The sequence below is a fragment of the Gymnoscopelus microlampas genome (genome assembly GCF_963454915.1).
Source record: "Gymnoscopelus microlampas genome assembly, chromosome: 18".
NCBI lineage: Eukaryota > Metazoa > Chordata > Actinopteri > Myctophiformes > Myctophidae > Gymnoscopelus > Gymnoscopelus microlampas.
In genome coordinates this window covers 31,497,004-31,518,280 of record NC_139955.1, presented here as the reverse complement: position 1 = coordinate 31,518,280, position 21,277 = coordinate 31,497,004, and the positions used below count along the sequence as shown (strand labels likewise).

The 21,277-nt window shown below is 41.7% G+C and overlaps 1 protein-coding gene across 2 annotated transcripts in view; it reads left to right on the top strand.

Moving 5' to 3' along the window:
• slc26a2 (solute carrier family 26 member 2) overlaps positions 1–21,277 on the top strand; it is a 77,076-nt gene that overhangs the window by 312 nt on the left and 55,487 nt on the right. Inside the window, exons 2-5 of one of the 2 annotated variants that reach the window (XR_014599554.1) lie at positions 3,172–3,782; positions 4,185–4,475; positions 5,761–6,209; positions 8,224–10,564. Coding sequence is in view for 1 of the 2 variants with exons in the window: in XM_084041549.1 (XP_083897675.1) it covers positions 3,186–3,782; positions 4,185–4,475; positions 5,761–6,209; positions 8,224–9,091 (2,205 nt within the window). In the remaining variant the exon portion in view is untranslated. Of the gene's footprint in view, positions 1–3,171; positions 3,783–4,184; positions 4,476–5,760; positions 6,210–8,223; positions 13,043–21,277 lie in introns of those variants that run through there. The other variant, XM_084041549.1, reaches the window with a different exon arrangement.

The following is a 21,277-nucleotide window of genomic DNA, read 5'->3' as shown; positions in this document are numbered from 1 at the left end:
GGTTAACTAGAAAAATCTAACGTGTACAGTCAAAATAATTACAGCTGCTTTAAGTCGTATGAAATAAATTGAAGTTGCTGCCGTATGGCGCTGTTTAAAACTGAGATACAGTCGCGTAAACTAACTAGTACATTAACTCAAGTAAGTACTGTACTTAAAGGTAGCGTAAGTGATATGTTTGGTTTTTTTTTGTTTGTTTTTTTGTTTAAAAGGTTAAAGTACTATATATTCTCATTGCTACAGAGCGTTTGTTCGGTCACAGGGGTCTCCTCTAGCCCGTACGGAACCTCTGCCTCCGCTCCGAGATGAGGTTCCTCGTTTCCCTCTGCCGTTTGAGCAGGACATTGTCGCACATTTTAACTTTACATGTTTCTTACCCCTTTCTGCACATCGTATCCAAAAAGTAAAGCTTTTCCGCTATTCTCTCAGATGTTTTAAGTTCTAGCGCACCATAAAAGCTATCCAACGAGTTGAAGAAAGTATTTAATTTGCCTCAGTCCTCATCCGGTTACATGTTTTTAAGACATTGCGCAAGAGTTGCGCCCCTGATTCCCCTACTGGTCAAATGTTAAATTGCATCTTCTAATGCAAAATATTATGGAACCGGATGAGGACCGAGGCAAATTGAATACTTTCTTCAACTCGTTGGATAGCTTTTATGGTGCGCTAGAACTTAAAACATCTGAGAGAATGGCGGAAAAGCTTTACATTTGGGATACGATGTGCAGAAAGGGGTAAGAAACATGTAAAGTGGAAAATGTGCGACAATGTCCTGCTCAAACGGCAGAGGGAAACAAGGAACCTCATCTCGGAGGGAGAGGTTCCGTCGGAGCTAGGGTCTCTCCAGCTATTTAGTAAACATAATATAGTACATTTTCAGGTACTGTAGGTGACAACATTTAAGCCAATCAAGACGGAGAGGTTTAATAAAGAGCTGGAGAGACATGGGAGACTCCTTTTACTGAACAAACACTCTTTAGCAAGAGTACTATCAGAATATAGAGCTATTTAACTCTTATTTTAACCAAAATACATCACTTTGAGGCACTTTTATTTTACTGGAGTATTTCCAATTTTCAGCACTTATACTTCTACTCCATCTCAGAGGAGGCAAATATTATACTTTTATTCACTATAAATATTTGAAAACGTAAGTTACTAGTTACTTTGTAGATTTAGATTATTACAAAACATACATTATCCACTTCAGCCCTATATACATTTCGGCCATTTGAAAATATCATGACGCATATATATTTTCAAAAGATTTTTAAACATTTGAAACATTAGAAAACTTGAAATGAAATGGGACATTCTTCATAATGAGTACTTTCTACTTTTGGTACTTTAAGTACATTTTGATACCTATACTTTTGTACTTTTACTTAAGTCAATTTTGAATTCTGGACATTTACTTGTAACAAAGTATTTCTCCATCGCAGTATTGATACTTTTACTCAAGTAAAAAAATTACTTACTTTTTAGTTAAATAAGTTTAGTTTTTAGTACTTTTTCCACCACTGAGTATGACAGGATGAATAGTAGGCTATTCACCAACTTAAGTTAGTAGAGTTAACTTACAAACTTAACTGCTGACTTTCTTGTTCGTCTACTTAATTACAGTCAGACACAGTCCAAAAGAAAAGAGAACAAACATACATCAACTAGAAATTAAGACGCATCTCCTCCACTGGAGGAGGTAGTGGTGGAGTCTGATATTGTTGCAACCCCCTGTGGGTCTGATATTGTTGCAACCCCCTGTGGGTCTAATAATATTTTGTACTATAGTGTTTCTCAACTCACAAACGCTCACCCAGACGCCTTTGGCCAGAGATAAAATAATAACAAACACAAATAACAGAAGTCATTTTATACGCTGAGAGAATTTAACTTTTTGTACCAGGCCCCGCGGCGCCGACCATACCCCTTGACCCTGTGTCACTATGACCACACTAAGGAAATGGTGTGGGTGGGTGAAGTCAAACTCCCCAGAAGGATTGGAAGCTGTCTGAGATCACTGAGTGAGATCACTACCACTTCTCAGCCAAACAGTGGTTTAGGACATGAAGTTGTGTTGAGAGATGTTCTGGAGTCTGGATTAAAAATAAAATAACTTTAACAAATCAATATTAATATAATGGCTAACTTAACAGTGAAAACTAAATGTGGACTTTGGACAGCAATATGAAACCAGTTGACAAGCCCTTCTCTGGTGTCCATCAGCGTGATCTAATATGAGAGTGACGACACCGGCGTTGACTCCCATTGTAAGAATGGAAGGCGGAAATGCTTGTTCTCAATGAGGAAGTTCCAATGTTTGGAACTATAGCCCATAGCGGCCCGCTTTGCGGCGATATCAAAGCGTGTCGTAACTCTCTCTCTCTATGGGTCCGGTGTCCATATCTTGGTATTAGGTATTTAGATATGTGTCGTGTAATTCTGGATCAATCAGTAAATGATGAGGTAATAGGAGTCAAGACGTTATTCTAGGTGGTGATGGTTATGCTTTAATGTACATGATATCATGGGGAGAAGTACCATAACACTCAGGTCGGTGGTACGGTAGTTCTGCCAACGAGCACAGGGTTCAAACCATAGTTATACTAGCTGCTACAAGGACAAGCTGAACCATAACAAGATAGGCTGTACCAAACCAATAGCTATCAGGCCTAGTGGAGACATCTAGGCTCTTACAAGCTACCAAATATCATAATGTATTATATAAGTACAATAACTGATGGTAAAATATAAAGGTTAGTTGTAAGCAACCATAATAACAATATAGTATAATGAATAATTCTTCTGCATATGCCATACACCTTTTTAAGTTTAAAATAAAATGGCAAAACAATATATAGTATATATAATATATAGAAAACCCAGTGGGCTTCTTTCTAGCCTCCACTTAAATAATGTTACAATTTCACAAAAGTATAGACAACAAAAAATGTACGGAAGTCATAATATGACTAAAATAATAGTGATGGGCATTTATTGAGCAGAGATGATTTTTCGAAGGATTTAAACCACACCAGGGACATGTGGACATAAGGATGTAATTTTCTTTTTTTCTATGACTATCAGAATATGTCGCGGCCCGGTTTTGGCTCACAACTCATTGATCAATAAAGACGGAGCTGATATTGACCTTCTTTTCTCACATCTCTACAGATAAGGGCTTTATCATGACTTCAGGAGAGGTCTGCTGCTCTCTAGCAGACAACAGAACCAACAGAGACCAGTGCCAACCTCTCATCCTGGAAAGACTGCAGACAGAAGAAGAGAACTGGAAAACGCTTGCTGCCCGTAAACTTAAAAGACACTGCACGTGCACTCCGCAGAAGGCCAGGGCTAAAGTACTGGGCTTCTTCCCAATTCTAAGATGGCTGCCACGTTATCAAATCAGGGAATGGATCCTGGGGGATGTCATGTCAGGACTGATTGTTGGTGTCCTGTTGGTTCCCCAATCCATTGCCTACTCTCTATTGGCCGGCCAGGATCCCATATACGGTCTTTACACATCCTTCTTCTCGTCCATCATCTATACCCTCCTGGGCACCTCCAGGCACATCTCAGTGGGGATATTTGGAGTGCTGTGCCTACTGGTCGGGCAGGTTGTGGATAGGGAGTTGGCTGTAGCAGGATACCTCACAGAGAGCAGTAGCAACGGCAGCGCCCTGCTGGAAGGCCTGGGGAATGGCAGTTTTGGTCCGGTGTGCGACAGGAGCTGCTATGCCATCATGGTGGGATCTACAGTTACCTTCACTGCTGGGGTGTACCAGGTAAGGAGATTTGAGTCCTTGGATTATTTTAGGAAATAGGGCATTGAAAAGGGCTCTCCCCGCCTTCACCAGCACTGCAAATATATTTTGAGCAACAGTGTTTAACTCCCAAATGCAAGCTCTACAAGCTCACAACGTGACGTGTTGTGAACTTGTAGATCAGTTATTTTCAGAGAAGAGATTTGATGCAGAGGGAAAAAAAGAAGTACAGAACACTGCTCAGGTCAACTAAGTATATACTGTCGGTTAAAAACAAACGCACACAAAAGAAACAATTTAACAAAATGCTGCAATATTGATATGATAAGGGAATCGCTGATATTTGACAGCTCTACAGGAAATGCATTGAAATTTCTCTTCAGCTCTCCATCTCCTCAGTCTCCTCTCCCTGTCCCCTTACAGGTGCTGATGGGTCTATTCCAGGTGGGCTTTGTCTCTGTTTACCTCTCTGACTCCCTCCTGAGTGGCTTCGCTACAGGAGCCTCCCTGACCATCCTCACTTCTCAACTCAAGTACCTTTTGGGCCTTAACATCCCCCGGCCCCAGGGTTGGTTCACCCTGGCCAAGACCTGGTACAGCCTCCTGGCCAACCTGGCGAGTACCAATATATGCGACTTGGTCACTAGCCTGCTGTGTCTCCTGGTGCTGGTGCCAGCCAAGGAGCTCAACTATCACTTTAAGGACAAACTGAAGGTAAGGAGGCGGTGGATTGTGGATGTACATTATGGACTGTATGTGAAGGGTTTCATTCTTTTAAAAGTGTATCTGGAGCTCTCTGCTGAAACTGTTTCCCCTGCGACAGACTCCGGATAAGCGGTTGAAGATGGATGGATGGTGCTTTGTTTATAAATGTACTCTCTGAATGATCAGCGTTGATGGTGTAGCTAATTATTCTTAAAATTAAGGTTCACCATTCTATTGTTTTTGTGGGTTTGACATTCTAAAGCAGTGTTAGGCAACAGGCGGCCAGAACTGGCTCACCAGTGATGACATCTGGCCCGGCAAATTATTTAATAAATAGTTTACAATATGTGACAGTCTTACCTATATGCTAGTAGTGATACTTAAAGTGGGGTCTGGGGACCCCCAGGGGTCCTTGAAGGGCTTCAAGGGGGTCCGCAGCTAAATTACAGATAGTTTGGAACTAAATGTACCCTAAAAGGTCTGCGCTACAAGAGTGTACGAATGGACACTCTTGTAGTTACAGAGTGTACAAGAATGTACAAATGTGTACACTCACTTACAATTTAGGTCCATGACCTACATTTGCATATCAAACTGGGGTTCCTTGAATTTAAAATGTTTTGGGCTATAATATCCAAATAGAAAATCTACCACCACCTGAAGAATTCCTTTATCCATGTTACATGGATAAAGGCAGCTGTTTCTGCCTTTATCCATGTGAATAACGGGCAGCTGTTTCTCTCCATATCTAAGAAGAGACCTTGAGCTCTTATACTATGAAAGCGCTTGTTTATCTCCGTTTGAAAGGGAGTCTGTCTCCAGATATTCTTTTTGAACTTTTTAATGAACAAAATATCCCCTTTGTACAACATTCAATGATGAGGCCAGCACAAAAGTATTACCCCACGCATTTCTATCTGCACCTGTAACATTTTATTACACATGCAGTTCTATCAGTATGCAGTTATACCACACTAATCTTTATTAACTTTTATAGCAACAGCATTTGCATAAGATAGTCAGTCAAAGTTCCAGTTCTTAAATTAACCATTAATTATGTTATGGCCTACCATCTAATGACTTAGAAAATAAATACGATCCAAGGCCAAATGTACTTGCCAACCCCTGTTCTAAAGGCTTTGCACTTTAGAACCATGCTTTAGTGCTAAATAAACATACACTCACTGCTACTAAAGGGAAACAAATTGTATTGTTGAATGCAGAGCAGTTTGTAAGTCTTTTGGTGCAAGTCCAAGCAATGTCATTCGAAACACCCTTTGTTTGTCCCATCCAGGCTCCCATCCCCTTTGAGCTTGTAGTGGTGATTGCTGCAACCCTTGCGTCCCACTTTGGCCACTTCAACAGCGAGTACGGCTCGGCCGTGGCAGGCTCCATCCCCACAGGGTTCCTTCCTCCCCAGCTCCCCTCCTGGTCGCTCATCCCCAACGTGGCGCTCGATGCTTTCTCAATCGCCATCGTGGGCTTTGCCATCACTGTATCTCTGTCAGAGATGTTTGCCAAGAAGCACGGCTACACGGTGGACGCCAATCAAGAGATGTACGCCATCGGGTTCTGTAACATCCTACCCTCATTCTTCCGCTGCTTTACCACCAGCGCAGCGCTGACCAAGACCCTGGTGAAGGAGTCGACGGGCTGCCAGACCCAGGTGTCTGGCCTGGTCACCTCACTGGTACTGCTGCTGGTACTGCTGGTCATAGCACCACTCTTCTACTCACTTCAGAAGTTAGTACATATAGTTTACTTTTACAAATAGTTTTCAAATTTCAACATACATGAATGTAACTATAATTATAACCCTTGGAGATCAAAGAGAGTGAGAGAAAAAAAATATTGGGGAAAATTATATTTTCCTAGGACCCATTTCAATGACCACCTGTGGGTCCCGGGGATCCACTACATTGAAAACGGTTCAACATCATTGAAGGATTAACCACTTAAGTGTTATTTTTATACTTTGTTGCACAACAGTGTTGTTCTAAAATTCGAAATCTAAAGATAGCAGATCACAAGCTCAAAATGTGTTGCGACAAGTGGTGAGCTTGTCAGCTATTTTCACTTTTTTTTCTTTTTAAGAAACGTTTTGCCTACAATGACATGCTCAAAATAGGGATCTATCAAATAATCGATTATTTTTTATAATTGGTTAAATATATTAGTTCAATTACTTTTTGCACCCCTACCACCAAGTGTGGTTGCATGGCAATAAGAATATCTTAAAGTCAGATTCTATACAGTACAGCATATTGGCACTGTCGGTTAGAAACCTTGAATCTCCATATTTAATATATTTTGTAATAATTGTTTTCATGTTGTGAGCTTGTAGATCTCTTCAAGTTGAACATGGTTAAGTCTTTCTCTTGGTCTTTCTCTGTGGGTCCTGACCCACAGGTTGATAACCACTCCTCTAGCCCATAAACAATGTTTTGACTGTTTTACTAGCCCCATAAACATTTTTTTGTTTTGACACAACTTTATTTAGTTTGAGGCTGTAAAACATCACTGGATGTTTAAAATAGTAAGTAGCCTTATGTGGCCCATACAGTAGGTCAGGAGCCTTTCTCCTGTTCCCTTAGCAAGAGGCATCTTGATGTACAAGTACACCCTGAACCTGTGGACATGACGCTAGTATGTCATAGGGACTTAACCCCAATCCAACCCTTGATGCTGAGTGCCAAGCTGGGAGGCATCGGCTACCATTTTTATAGTCTTTCACTTTGGTATGACTTGGCCGGGGATGGAACCCCAAACCTTCCAGTCTCAGAGTGGACCTTCTAACCGCAAGGCCACTGAGATGGTGTAATTGTGCTTTAAAACGAAGTTACCGTAATGACCCAGAACGCTTACATTTGACAATAACATCACTGCAGAAGTGCTCACACTTTCAGCATCGCAAGCCCCATAAGGTACTCAAGCCCATAAATAATAATTTGACTGATGTAGTTACACATTTTTATTTAGTTTCAGGCTGTAAAACATCACTGGACGTCTAAACTAAGGTCCCTATAATTCAAGCAGAAGTTTACACAAGTGCATATCTGCTTGTCCTTTTGCCTTATCTTGTGTTCCGTGGAAACAGGTTTCAAGGTTGAAATAGACTTAACTCATGGATATAGCTCAGCCTCAGTGTTACACCTACCTCTGGTATTCTTGTCACTGTGAAAGATTACAGTTACATTTCCCTTTCAAAGAGGGTTTAAATGTAAAGCTGCAAGGCTGCTGTGTTTTGTTTCTGTCATCTTACCCAAACATCATCTTCTTAACACATTATTATATAACCTACTCATAATGTTGGGCTAGGTAATCCACCACAGTGCATTTCTCCTTCCTGCGTGTGGCCTATATTTAGCACTACAATCCTCTCTTGAATGTGACCCATTAGAACATTCTTCCTAGGCATGGAGCCAAAGTGTAGTAGTTAAGGGAGTAAAACGTACTTAAACACGGGATGCCTGGAAGTCACTTTAGATCTCTCAGTGCAGTTCTGTACAATTGCATGAAAGTTGAGAAAAATGTTGCAAAAGCATTCAAGATTAAGCACTTGCCATTCAGTTGAGTGAGCCCATAGAACTAAACTCTCAGAGAAACAAAGGGAAACCATTAACCCGGCTGTATCATTAGACTATGGAAGTAACACAAAGAAATGACATGACCAGTTTGACTAGTTTTGATTTAAATATTTTCTTTGAGGGGTGGGTGTTATTCTTCCAATCCCTCAACATCCTGTGTTCCTATCCAGGTGTGTGCTGGCAGTGATAATCGTGGTCAACCTCCGTGGCGCCCTGCGCAGGTTCACGGATGTGCCACGCATGTGGCGCGCCAACCGCATTGATGCTGCTGTCTGGCTGGTCACGATGGCGAGCTCGGCACTGGTCAACACAGAGCTGGGTCTCCTGGTGGGCGTGTTGGTGTCTGCATTTTCCATTCTGGGCCGTACCCAGCGAGCCCGCGCGGTGGAGCTGGGTCAGGCAGGAGCCTGCGAGGAGAGCAGGGAAGTGTACGAGGACCTTGAGACATACCGTGGACTGCGCAGGCAGCCGGGTGTTGCGGTTTTCCGATACGAGGCGCCAATCTACTACGCCAACCAGAGTCTCTTCAAAGCAGCACTTTACCGGCGCCTGGGGCTTGACCCTGTGAAAGAGAAGGCCTGGCGGAGGAAGTTGGAGAAGAGGAAGAAGAAACAGGAAAAACTGAAAGAGGCGGCAACAATGGGGAGGGTGGAAGAGACAGGGGACATGGGTAAAGAGATTAACCCTGAGGCGGGGGTGACCCTAAACCTCATGCACGAGAAGGACACTTCCGGAGGCTTTCACAGCGTGGTGATCGACTGCGGCCCGGTGCTGTTCCTCGACACTGCAGGTGTCAATGCCCTGAAAGAAGTCCGTAAGGACTACAAAGAAGTCGGTGTCCGAGTTCTGCTGGCCCGGTGCAGTATCTCGGTACTGGACTCACTGGAGAGGGGGGGGTACTTCCCTGAGACAAAAGGAGGAGAGGAAGAAAAGAAAGAAATTAGAGAAAGAAAAATGGTGTTCTTCACCATCACAGATGCCATTCGCTATGCCCAAAGCCTCTCCTCTGCCAATGGAGAGTGTGACACGTACTGTTGATGTTTACGTATAGGTGGAGTCTATCTCACAGATTCCAAACACATCCAGTCTTGTTTAATGTGCCTTATAATGACCCTGGTGGAACATTTTCACCTGTTAAAACGAAGTATATATTATTGTCTTTAATATTGTCTTTCTTATTTTTTTCTTCAATTGCATTTCGAAGGCTAATTGTTACTGTCGGTAGTTAGCTTCATGTTGGTTGGGACAGTGAATCTTCGGAGCAGCTATTTTCTAAGGTTGAGTGAAGGTATGTGTACAAAAAACGCGAGTGAAATGGTTCCACCGTAATGGAATGTTACTTAAAAGGGTAATGTTGCTCAATTTATGAATGGCCTAGGAAGAGCATTCAGCATTTCTATACATGACAAATCTTCAGCCACAGATAAAATATTGGGAGAAATTATTAATTTCTGATATAATTAGCTTGAATGTGTCCCATTAAATATCACATTTTTAGGAATTGAGTGCCAGAAAGAATGAAAACCTTAACACTACTACAGGTCAGGAAGTTGTGTTGTGAAATAGGACTTCCCCTTTTTAAAATGTCTTGTCGTGTTTACTCAACGTGTCCAAAGCGCAGTGCCTTCACCAAGGGTCCGGTGGTGCTTATACTTACTGTACTACTGTGCATAAAGGAATCATTTCTGAAATGAGATACTGTATTGATCGTAAAAAGGACACTCACAAAAGTTGTGAGTTGTTAGTTCATCATCATTCAATATTTCTAACAAGAAAAAAACGGTATCCAGTTTGTAAATGTAAACCAAAGACTTTACCAATCGATTCCTCTCAGATTTTGCTTTAAATATGCCAATAATGCAATGTTCGGGTTGCTTGCAACTAATTGAGACACACTGCTGTAAACATGTGTTTGTCAAGCATGTTTATAGCAGCAGAGGATACTTCTTTACGAAATAGTGGATATCATCTCTTTATCTTGTGATATTTCTTTGTTAAAAGAAGTGTTAAATTGCTTTATATTCTGATGGTAGGCTACTCATTGGTTTACAGTGTTTGTTCAGTAACAGGGTTCTCCCCGTCCCTCCAGCTCTTGATTAAACAGAACATGCATTTACCAATTTTATCCAATCAGGAGAGAGAACTCACACAGGACACAGGATAAACAAGTGAATTTGGAAGTGATGACACCAACAAAGGAGCAGACAAAATTGGAACTGGAACACTAAAATTGAAGCTGATAAATTGGTACTTTCTCCTGATTGGCTGAAGATTGGCCACCCACCTGAACATTTTTGTACAATGAAGTGTTACTTAGGCTTTAATTTGACAGTTGCTGATGTGACGTTAGCCTCCGTTAATGTATCTACTGTAATGTTACACCATACATCTGGTTTGGAGGAGTCTCTTTTCCCGGTGTTTGGCCCAGGTGGACAGGGTTTTGAGGTTAGGTTTAGGCATACTTTCTGTGAGGTTATGGTTAAGGTTAGGTTTAGGCATAGTCAATGTGAAGTTAAAGGTTTAGGCGCAACCTGGGCGACACACCAATGAAAGAGTCCCCATCTGGTTTATGATAGGTGCAAAGTTAGTCTCTGTGTTGTCTAGTGAGATTTCTTGACAGCCAATATTCTGCTGCATTGTTGCATTGACATAACTTTGAATGGTATGAATCAGACCTCATAGCCTATTTCTGGTACAGTCTTATCCCTCCCTCGCTCCCTCCTTTTCTTTGGGAGTGAATGTCTGACGTTGGACAGTTTAATTGCTTGCAATCAAAAGTACATAGTCTACCTCATAGAACATGACTTTTATTTTAAAGCTATTTCGTCATAGTACATTGCATCATAGCTGGCTAACCAACCGGCCGAGTCACCGTAACAGTTTAGGAATCAGGAGGAGCTGTTCCACAGTTTGATCAGCTTTAATTTCAATGACCTTTTTCAGTTAAAACCTTTTAATACACGTTTGAAGGACCATGATAAAGACTTTTAATGTTTGTAAACCAGCATGTCATGAAACCTTTAACGATTGAGAGAGAGAAAAAAAAATACCCTTCAAGTCGTGTTTGCCAATAAGAAAGAAAACCTCAAACTGCTAACTCTGATCATAAAGTTACATGTGATGTTCTGTCCCATACAAAGTAGAGTTACTGGCATGAATTGAGGCTAATACGAAAGTGGTGGATGTCAGTCATGGATGTTTCTTTTATTGTTTGACAATATGTAGCTCTCGAGTAGTTTGCGACTTTGCATTATCCTGTTATTGGGATTCAAGAGGTTTATATGGAAAATGACTGTAGCCTTTTCCCAAAAGCAGTCTATATATATTTATATATATTTATCATAAGTAGCCTGAGTATTGTATGTTAGCTTTTTTAGATTATAGTGGCTTTTTCAGATACCTATAGCTTTTCATAAAACCAAACTTTATGCACAAAAAAGCCATAATTTTGTGGGGTAACGGTATACATTTTGTTCCCTTTTCTTATAATTTATGTGAACGTCATACTTTTTATTACCTTTCATTTGTGAATGAATTGTTTTTTGTTTAATTCAAGTGCATGATATGTGTTCCACTATCTCTGCCGGTCCCTCAGGCACCCTCACATAGCCAGTGCCACCACACTTCTCTGTATACCCCCTCTGCTAACCTCCAGACAGACACCACCCTCCTCTGCTTTTTCTGCACCCTCAATCTGCCTCTTCCTTGAATATACCCGTTTCTCTGGCACTCTGACACAGTGTGCACTCACTGTGGCTTTATTGTGTGCTCTCTGTGGTTGCTGGTGTGGTGGGGCCGGTCAGTTGAGATTCTTGCTGTGCGCGGATACAGGGCGGTCAGGCAGAGATAGCAGGGAGAGGTTGGGTGTTTTTTTTTCCAGGGCTCCATAGACATATGATTGTAAAGGACATTTAAATAAGGCAACATCTGTCCAGCTGAGTGAAAGGTGGCATAGACAAGGTGATGTACAACAGATTTACAACTTAAAACTCATGTAAGACAAATCGAAAGCCTCCACAATCACTTAAAGACCTTGTTCTGACTAGACCTTCCTTAGATTGCTACTCAGGGATGCTTATACAGTAGTCCAGCACTCTGAAATTTAACAAAGTTTTATTTTCATTTTTTTCAACGGATACTATATAAGTGATTATAGACTGTTGTTTTTGCACTTGGGGATTTATGGGTTCAGTTTCCATCCTTGCTTTACTGCTCTGGCCAGTTTAATCATTCCAGAGAGAAAATAGCACTGTCACCCAGCATTTAATGATGGCCTTTATTGGGCTTCTTAGAGTAAACTGAAGTACATTCTGTAGTACTTCTGTCCTGTGGACCCACTCGACTGCAGTATCTACTGGATATAATTGCATCCACTTTGTGTCCCATCTCAAAATGGCAAGCCTTAACAGACAGATTGACAATCATCATAGTTTCATAGCCATCACAGTATTCTCAGTAGCTTAATTAATGCCTTGGTTCATGACCGCAAGTTGGGAATGCATGCCCCACCCGGTTAGGTAATACCAGTTGTACCCGATGTTCAGGCCGCAAGTTGGGAATGCATGCCCCACCCGGTTAGGCAATACCAGTTGTACCCGATTTTCAGGCCACTTAAAGTAGTGGCCTGAAAATCTCCATACATGCGCATGATACGTTTGTGGTGCTCAACGTCCACCCATGTCACCCATAAGACAATTTTAATATATGATAATGTGTGAAAATGATAAGCTTCTGTTTACACAAGAAACTATTTACTTTGTTTTTATTTCAGTAAAATATCTGCTTGTAAAATCTCTATACATACCATATCTGTCTCTCCAGATGCTGCTGTACAGGTCCTAAAACATAACCAAATGCTGTGAAGTTATAGTGCCATCTTGGCATCTTTTGGAACAGTGTGACATTGTAAAAATGCTTTAGGAATAGATTGTATCAGTGATTGTATATCTTGTATCTGTGCTTCACAGTTACGTGTGTAAATGACTACATACTCAGCAAATAAATGTGTTGTACTTAATGCTATCGCATTGTGTGCGTTGTGCTCATCCTCTATTAGGACGATGTATGAGCCTTATGTCCTGTCTTAACGACGTGATGTAAATGCATTCCTGGTCGCTTCTGCAGGAGATCTCCGGCACCTTGTTGTGCTTCTGCACATCCTATCCAACAAAACTATCTCATTTATTTCCACTCCTGAACGCCCAAAGGCCAATCAATTGACGTGTGAATTTGAGTTTGATGAGTACTTTTTCCTTCTCTTTATGCTTGATGGGAGCTTCAAGGTAAACCACAATATTTGAATGCTCTGTCTGTACTTCAGTACTCCATTCAGTAGTACTGAATGGAGTACTGAAGTACAGACAGAATAAACGAAGAGTATAGTCAGACTCAAGTACTGAATCAGTACTTGAGTCTGACTCTTTGTGAAGGTGTAGAGAAGATAACAGACCAGTTTACCATGACCTTCATTATGATACTCCACCCCTCCTCCTTTGTCAATATCACAAAACTACAAAAGATCAGCACGTCCTGACCTCACAGCAGGGCTGTTCCCGACTCGTGTGTGTATGCACTCCTTCCCCTCATTTCTAGCATTAATCTAAACTTAAGTTTCTCGGCAGCTGTTCATTCTAAACCAACAGCCTGTTTCTTCGCATGCAATGTGTTGTATATTGTATCGGACAGTTTAAACAAATAAAGCCTGGTGTGTAGACTATACACAGCAAAATACCCAATATTGATATAACTCTGAGGGCCAGATTTACGTACATCAAAGGCACTATGCAAATTGCCCCACACCTTTAGTTCAATTTGCTGGTAAGGTGCATGGAATTAACTGATCTGATTTACTAAAGCAGAAGTTAATAATTACACATTTTGGTGAATGGAACGGCCTGCTAGCTGCATTCTGTATTTGAAGCAGAGCTTAAAGGAGTAGATCACCCAAATTCATGGAGATTTTTTTGTTTTTGTCACATTCCTAAGTACATAATTTGATGACCGGTGGAGTCTCCTACCGGAGACATTAGCATCTTTCTGCGGTCATCAAATTATTGACTTAGGAATGCGTCAAAAACTAAAAAAAATCTCCATTAATTCAAGGCTTCATTGGGTGTGTACTTGATAGAAAATAAGTCATTTTGTGGGTGAACTACTCCTTTAACAGGTATTTGGACTGGTTGAATTTGCTGCCCCCAACCAGCTTAAAAACCAACAAAATTCAGTGATGCTGAACTTGATGAAGTATATCAGAACACAGACATTTGGGAGGGACACAATGCAAAGAGAAATGTAGTGTAGTCAACTATTGCTCATAAAATAAAGGCGTGGGAGTGGACTTTATCAGGAGCCTGGGTGTGGGTGTTTGACCCCTCCCTGAGGGGTGCTGAGTAAGAAGGGACAGAGAAACCCTTGTAGGTGGGGCCTGTGTTGCATCCTACAGTAGGTGTTAGTTGGCTAAGGATGGATTTCCTGATTTCCCAACATGCTTCGGTGCATCTTTGTCTGTTATTGTTCTGTTGTTGTGTTATTTGTCATGGCGAACACATCAAGAAGTGATGTGTCATTGTGATTAATCCTGTTTATGTTCATGTAGCCATTTATTTTAGACATGATGGAATGTAATAATGATGGGAACCTCTGGCAGATCCCAGCTTCAGCTCCAACCCAGCCTCCCGCTTTAGTTCCGTCTCAGGCACACACACACACACACACACACACACACACACACACACACACACACACACACACACACACACACACACACACACACACACACACACACACATCGTTTCAGCAATGCACATGCACAACTCACACAAACAATGGAACTCTAGTCTAGAAGAGAGGTGTTCAGTTGGGTATACTTATCTTGTGCGTGTGTGTGTGTGTGTGTGTGTGTGTGTGTGTGTGTGTGTGTGTGCGCGTGTGTGTGCCTTCACATTAATCAGATAGTTTTGTATTTGTTTATTGTGCCATGAAGAGCTGATGTATTCTGAATGATCTGATCTCCCTATAGTCGCAATCCTTAAAACATTTGAACTGAAGTCCAAAAGCTGCCGTCCAGTCTACTGATATAGGCTTACAACAAAATGTATATTCTGCAATCCTCCTATGATTAATTAATAATATTTACAGTAAGATGCATCATTATTACTACTTACCTATAAAGTGCTCAACAAAAGTATGAATGTTAAAAAAAAAATGTAAAGGTAAAAGGTGGTTACACAAATGAATATTAATACATTTACTAATGAGCACACACACAAAATCAAGTTTAAAAGAAAATGCCAATCCCCAATGTCAATTTGCTGTTACATCAGGGTGCTGTGACCTTTTGTTACCACTAGAGAGCAGTGTTGACCACAGAATTTGGGGGGGACAATGCTATACGTGCTCTGCAGGAAAATAACTGACCGGCTTTATTGTCGCTAAAGTGTACAGTACATAATCATTTCCACATGCAAGATAAATAACTATTCAAGTATATCATAACTATACAGTAAAACCAGTCAAAACAATGACCAACCAAAATTCTCATTAGCCAGATTGTAAAATATGATGTAAATAAAAACTACAGCTCACAGCTGTCATATAGGCCTAGCAACCATAAAGTGCAAGGAGCCACAAGGGGTCAGGAGTCATAAAGTCTAGGAATAATGTTGTGGTTTGAGGCTGTTCTCTTCTGTTAGTAAGGCTTGATTTATAGCCTGCTTTGTTATTATAGCATACTTAAAAAATAGTAGATCAACAAGCTCACAACACGTTTGTATTGCAACACATTGTGAGTTTGTAGAACAGCTATTTCCAGCAACGAAGTTTAAATAGGCCTTAAGAAGTGTTCTGAGGGAGCTCACTCTCTCATGGGACTGACTGGTTGGATAGTGAGAGGTGAGGTGGAAAAAGAAGGGATGATTTTGGGGAGGGAAAGGCAGGAAGAAGAGAGGGTGGTAGAGACAAGGAAGTACTTATGGGGGGGGGGGGGGGGGGGTGCTAAATGAGAAGGGCAGAGGGAGGGGTGCTCAATCGGGGAGAGGGGAAATAGCCTAGAAACTAGATGAATCTACCATGCCAGGCTGGAGGGGAGAGGCAAGTCTGATTTCCACTGCAATTTTGTAATTTTAGCCCATGAACCATGCAAATAAGCTCCCTGATGACCATCATGATCTGTCCACCACAACAAGCAGCAGCATCACCATGCAGTCTTCTGCTGCTGCTGGCTATTCAACAGCTACAGCTACACAGTAAAATCCTAAAAGTGTTCATTTAACTCAGATTTTTAAAAATGGACCCAGCAGGATTGAAGGATTCTTCCGTTCGTTGCCAGGTGGGACTTGTTCCTGTCCCAAGCCTGCCCTTCTCATATAATGCAGACTGCTGTGTGTGGACCCCCTTCCTCACTCTGTATGCAAATCTATAATTGCCCTCATAATCAGCCTGAATGGGAGCTACTGGCTCAATCAACTTCCAACAGGGAGAAGAGAAAGCAGAAAGCGTAGCGACATAGCTTTCCATAAATTACATTAACTCTCACATGCTACCACCGCTGATCTGTATATTCAGTAAGCGAAAGAAACTCCCATGAAGGACCCAGATACATTCCCTAGTGAATTTGCTAATTCCCCAGTGGGGTAGGGAATTGGGGGGTTAACATTCCACATGAAAAAACATTTGTTTTTGCTTATGCTACTCATTTTAAAGCAATGTAAGCGTAGTGACCGTGAAAGGCTGACATGATCAGTGAAATAAAATCAGTCAAACTAGAGCTTCAAAAGAGTTACAGTGTCAATATCCAATCAATGACATTAATATTAATTTCTTAAAAAGAAACCTATGCAGCATTTAATCATGAACGCTTTCAGCATGCCTGCCTTAATTTCTATTTCTAGAGATGTAAAGCATGCTTGTAAAACCATTCTTTAAGTTGAGAGTTAAACAAAACAAGCACAATTTGTTGAAAATAGCTTGTTGATCGGCTACTTTCATAGAAGAGATTTGGTCTAAAAAGGAGGGGGGCCTAGTATAGACCCCTGAGGAGTCCCATTGCCCAAAGAAATGGTTATCCATCTATGCAAGTATGCACTTGTCTAATACAAAGTCTAAGTATATGGAAGACACCATGTTTGTAAGGACATGGAGGTAACCCAGCTTGTCTGAAAACGGCAGTGTAGATCGGCACAAAGTCAGTAAAAACATGACAATTTAAAAAATCCAGGAGGCAGGCTTACAGGAAAAACTAAGATTTTAATTGGATCCAGGCCAGGACAACAAAAATGGCAAAATATACAACTGAAGAAAATACAACAAAAAAAATCAAACAACGCAAATTAATGGGGAGGCAGGGTGTCAACCTCTCCCCAGGGGAGCCTGGTACACTCTTACTGAGCTGTTTCCCTTATATACTCTGCAGACTCCACCCTTCCATTTCCAATCAACTAACCACAGTACAATAGCAATCCACCCAAGATACACCCCAATGCCCATGCCCATGCCCAACTACATAGCTAGGCGTCAACAGGCCGCTCTCCCATATCAGGATCTTCCTGTGCAGATAAACAAAAAGATATTAAAGATATTCCAGTCACAAGTCACAACAGAATGTGCACCTTCTGTTTGACTGGCATAACATACATTTCAATATGAATGTATACTGCTGAACTTAGAGAAAATTATTCTGTGAGAGTCTGCTCTGTGACACAGCAAAGCCTCCATTTAGTTCGCATAGCCAGAGCTTTTCTCCCTTAATTTTACTACAGGGATGAACTGTGGTGATTTAATTTGTCACACCAACACATTTCCCCAAACAGCAATAGCTGACCTATTGTGACCACTTGAAGCACTTAGTGCTATCATTATCTTGAGTACATTTTCACTGGGAGAAAATGATCATGTCACCATGTCAGAAATCACTTAGGGGTAAAGAGCATTTTCTTTTTTCTGGGGGAAGTTGTTTTTTCTTTAGTTAGGGCAGCAGAGAGATGGCAAACTGAGGGCAAAGAGAGGGAAGTTTACTATTGTGGAGCAAAGAGCACTTTCCTGAAAGTGAACACAACAGAGGTTCATTTGGTCAGCAGGGACCGTTAGTTTCTTCGGGTGATGGGACTCCTTTGCATTAAATAATACTATTATTTTATTTTCTGCTATACTTGATACACCTGCTCTTCGACTGGTACCAATCAACTGTTTTATAAATACTCCCTGACACTCATGTTGGAACACTCAACGATGAAGGCTACAGTAACAATAAGCCAAGACAGATTGCAGCCCGTTTTGAAACAGAATAATTTTTTACTTTTCAAAAGAGTGAATCATTTCTGCAGGAATTGATTAATATTGTAGGACCAATAGTGGATCAAGGCAGGATAAAGCCTTGATTGGGAGCTTTTGAAAAGTCTCAGTGTGTGGTCTTCTACATTTTCAAAGAACATCTTCAATATCGAACTCATATTTCACAACCCAAAGTGCTCCTTTATCCTCTCGCCTCAGAACATCTATTTGATCTCAAGTCAAACAGTCTATTGAGTGGTATACTGTATGATGCAACTTCTATCGTTCTGTTGGTTGATGATGAAATTCTATGCATATATGAACCCTGCTTGATAACCGTATTGTACCTAGTCCACTTGAACCCCAGCATCCATATTCTGGGGAGAACATTGGCCAAAAAAAGCAGATCTACAAGTTCACAACACGTCGCAACGTGAAACAAACGCACATACTGTACATCCTCTCTAAAGTGCCAGGTGCTGGACAGACGTCAGCCTATAAAGGAAAAATAGAATCCGCACACTGAATCATGCTCCAAAAGTTTTTAAATTTATTTTTCTTCCACCATCAAATGTGACATTTCGAGCCTCCATATTTACATAACCTACAACAGAGGCACATTGCAAATTGCCCAATTTGCTGGTAAGGTGCATGGAATTAACCTCTGATTCACAAGCAGCCGTTGATACACAATCACCACATGGGACCGGCCTCTAGCTGCGTTTTGCATTTGAGGGTGCAGTCACAGAGCTCTCAACCAGGTCAAGAATAAACAGAAAAACGAAATTCAATGATGCTGAATTAATGACTAATTAACAGAACACCAAAACATTTTGGAGGGACACAATGAGACTCCAGCCGAGTGACATTTAACTGTTTCACATGACTGCTATTGCTTAGCCTATTAAATAAATGCTTTCAGAGTCACTAAACAATTCCTGAAAACAGAGCATGGGACAAGGATTTGGTGCTTTTTATCAGATGACTTGAACAATGATTGTGTGTTTTCTGTTTCTGGAAAAGTGTTTATTTATTTATTTTATGTTTATTCGTATTATTTGTATGAATTGTCTCCCCTGTTATGTATAGAGAGAGACACTTTTAGAGACTTGTCTGTCTTTAAAGAGGCATACCAATACTGTTACATAATTATCTTAGAAACTTTGTGCAAAAAGTTAATCTTCAGCATCTAGAGGTGCCTGCCGCCTACATACGGGTCGGGTACAGTTCATGACCAATACCTCAGCTTTTATTCCAGTCATACACACAAGGCGATATGCTATGACAAACGCTAGTTTTATCTGTGACTCGAGTCTTAGCTTTTTGCAACACAGATTGTCAACATCAACAATATTGATAATTTTGTTTCTCAAAATCACACACACACACACACACACACACACACACACACACACACACACACACACACACACACACACACACACACACACACACACACACACACACACACACACACACACACACACACACACACACACACACACACACGCAATAAAAAATCACAATTGCACAAATTCCCTCAACGAATTCCCCATGACAAATGATAGCACAACAGAACATTATCGGACACAAATGCACCCTGAGGCATGCTGGGAAATCCCCCCTCAGCCAATGCAACATGGCCCCTAAGGGGTTTTACTGTCTCAGTAATCCTTCTTACCCAAGCACAAAGCCCGGAGGTGCAGAGGGGAAGATCTCTTGTTTTTCCCAGGGCTTGGCGGCTCTTGGCGGCACTACACATCTGTAGTGGAGGGGCTTTCTGCCTCCACCTGCTCCTCTTCTGTGCTGGCAAGGGTTCGGTAAGGTGCTAGCCGGTTCCGATGTATAGGCCTACTATGACCACCTTATGGCCATGTACCTGCACCCATGTAGACCACATCTGACAGCTTGGCCAGCTTGGTCCCTTGTGTGCTCATCATGCTAGGTGAAGCTGTACAAGCACTTTCCCCTGCCCCAGGGACAATAAAATACTTCCTTTTGCTTTTACTCTCTGTCAAATGCAACCATTCCCATGCAACAGGATTCATAGACCCCTTTCTGGTGGATCCCAGGTTCAGCGGTCACTTCCCAGGTCAGTTCATATGTTTCTCTCAGTCCCTTGCAGCTGCTGGAGCTCTCATAAGAGCTGCTTCGGTGCACAGCATAGATCCTGCACTCCGGCCCTGGATGCCCACAGGACCAGGAGCAATCACTGTTGATTGGCTGGGTGGCCAGGGTCCTCTCAAATCTCTCAACCAGCCCATCACTCTGGGGTGGAGAGTGGTAGTCCTGGTTTTAGAAGTAGAAGTAAAAGTATTGAAAATTGGAAATACTCAAGTAAAGTAAAAAAATCCTCAAAAGTGTACTTAAGTACAGTACTTGAGTAAATGTTCTTAGTTACTTTCCACCACTGGTGGGGCCCTGTGGATGTTTAGTTCCACATTGTGCCTGCTGTTCAGCAAATAGAAGTGGGCTGGAAGTTGTTGGTGGCCCACCTCCAACAAGCATGGACCATCCGGAGTACTGTAGGACAGAGACAGTGAGGCAATAGGAGCTGATTCTGCCACCTGCGAAACAGAAATCCATTGATGACAGAGAGGCTGGACCACTCTAAGTACCTTGCTGTCTTATCTAAAGGTGCTACTATAGACCACTTGGGTCACTGAATGGCTTTGATCCAATTCCAGACCCACTTGAGGACCACGTTGCTGTCCTGCTCTCAGTGCAGGTTGTGTTTGTTGATTGTTTCAGGGGCAGTGGGGCTTTTGCAGTTCCCATCAGTCTTTCAGTGTAAGGACCTGGTGGTCAGTGTAAGGGCCTGGTGGCTGCGTTGTCCTGCATGAACCGGTGATAATAGGATGGCAGGCCCAGGAAGCTGGAAGCTGGAAGCACCTCTCCAATGTTCTGGGGGACTGGACAGTCTTTTACCATTGCAACTTTAGGTCAGTTGCAAACCCT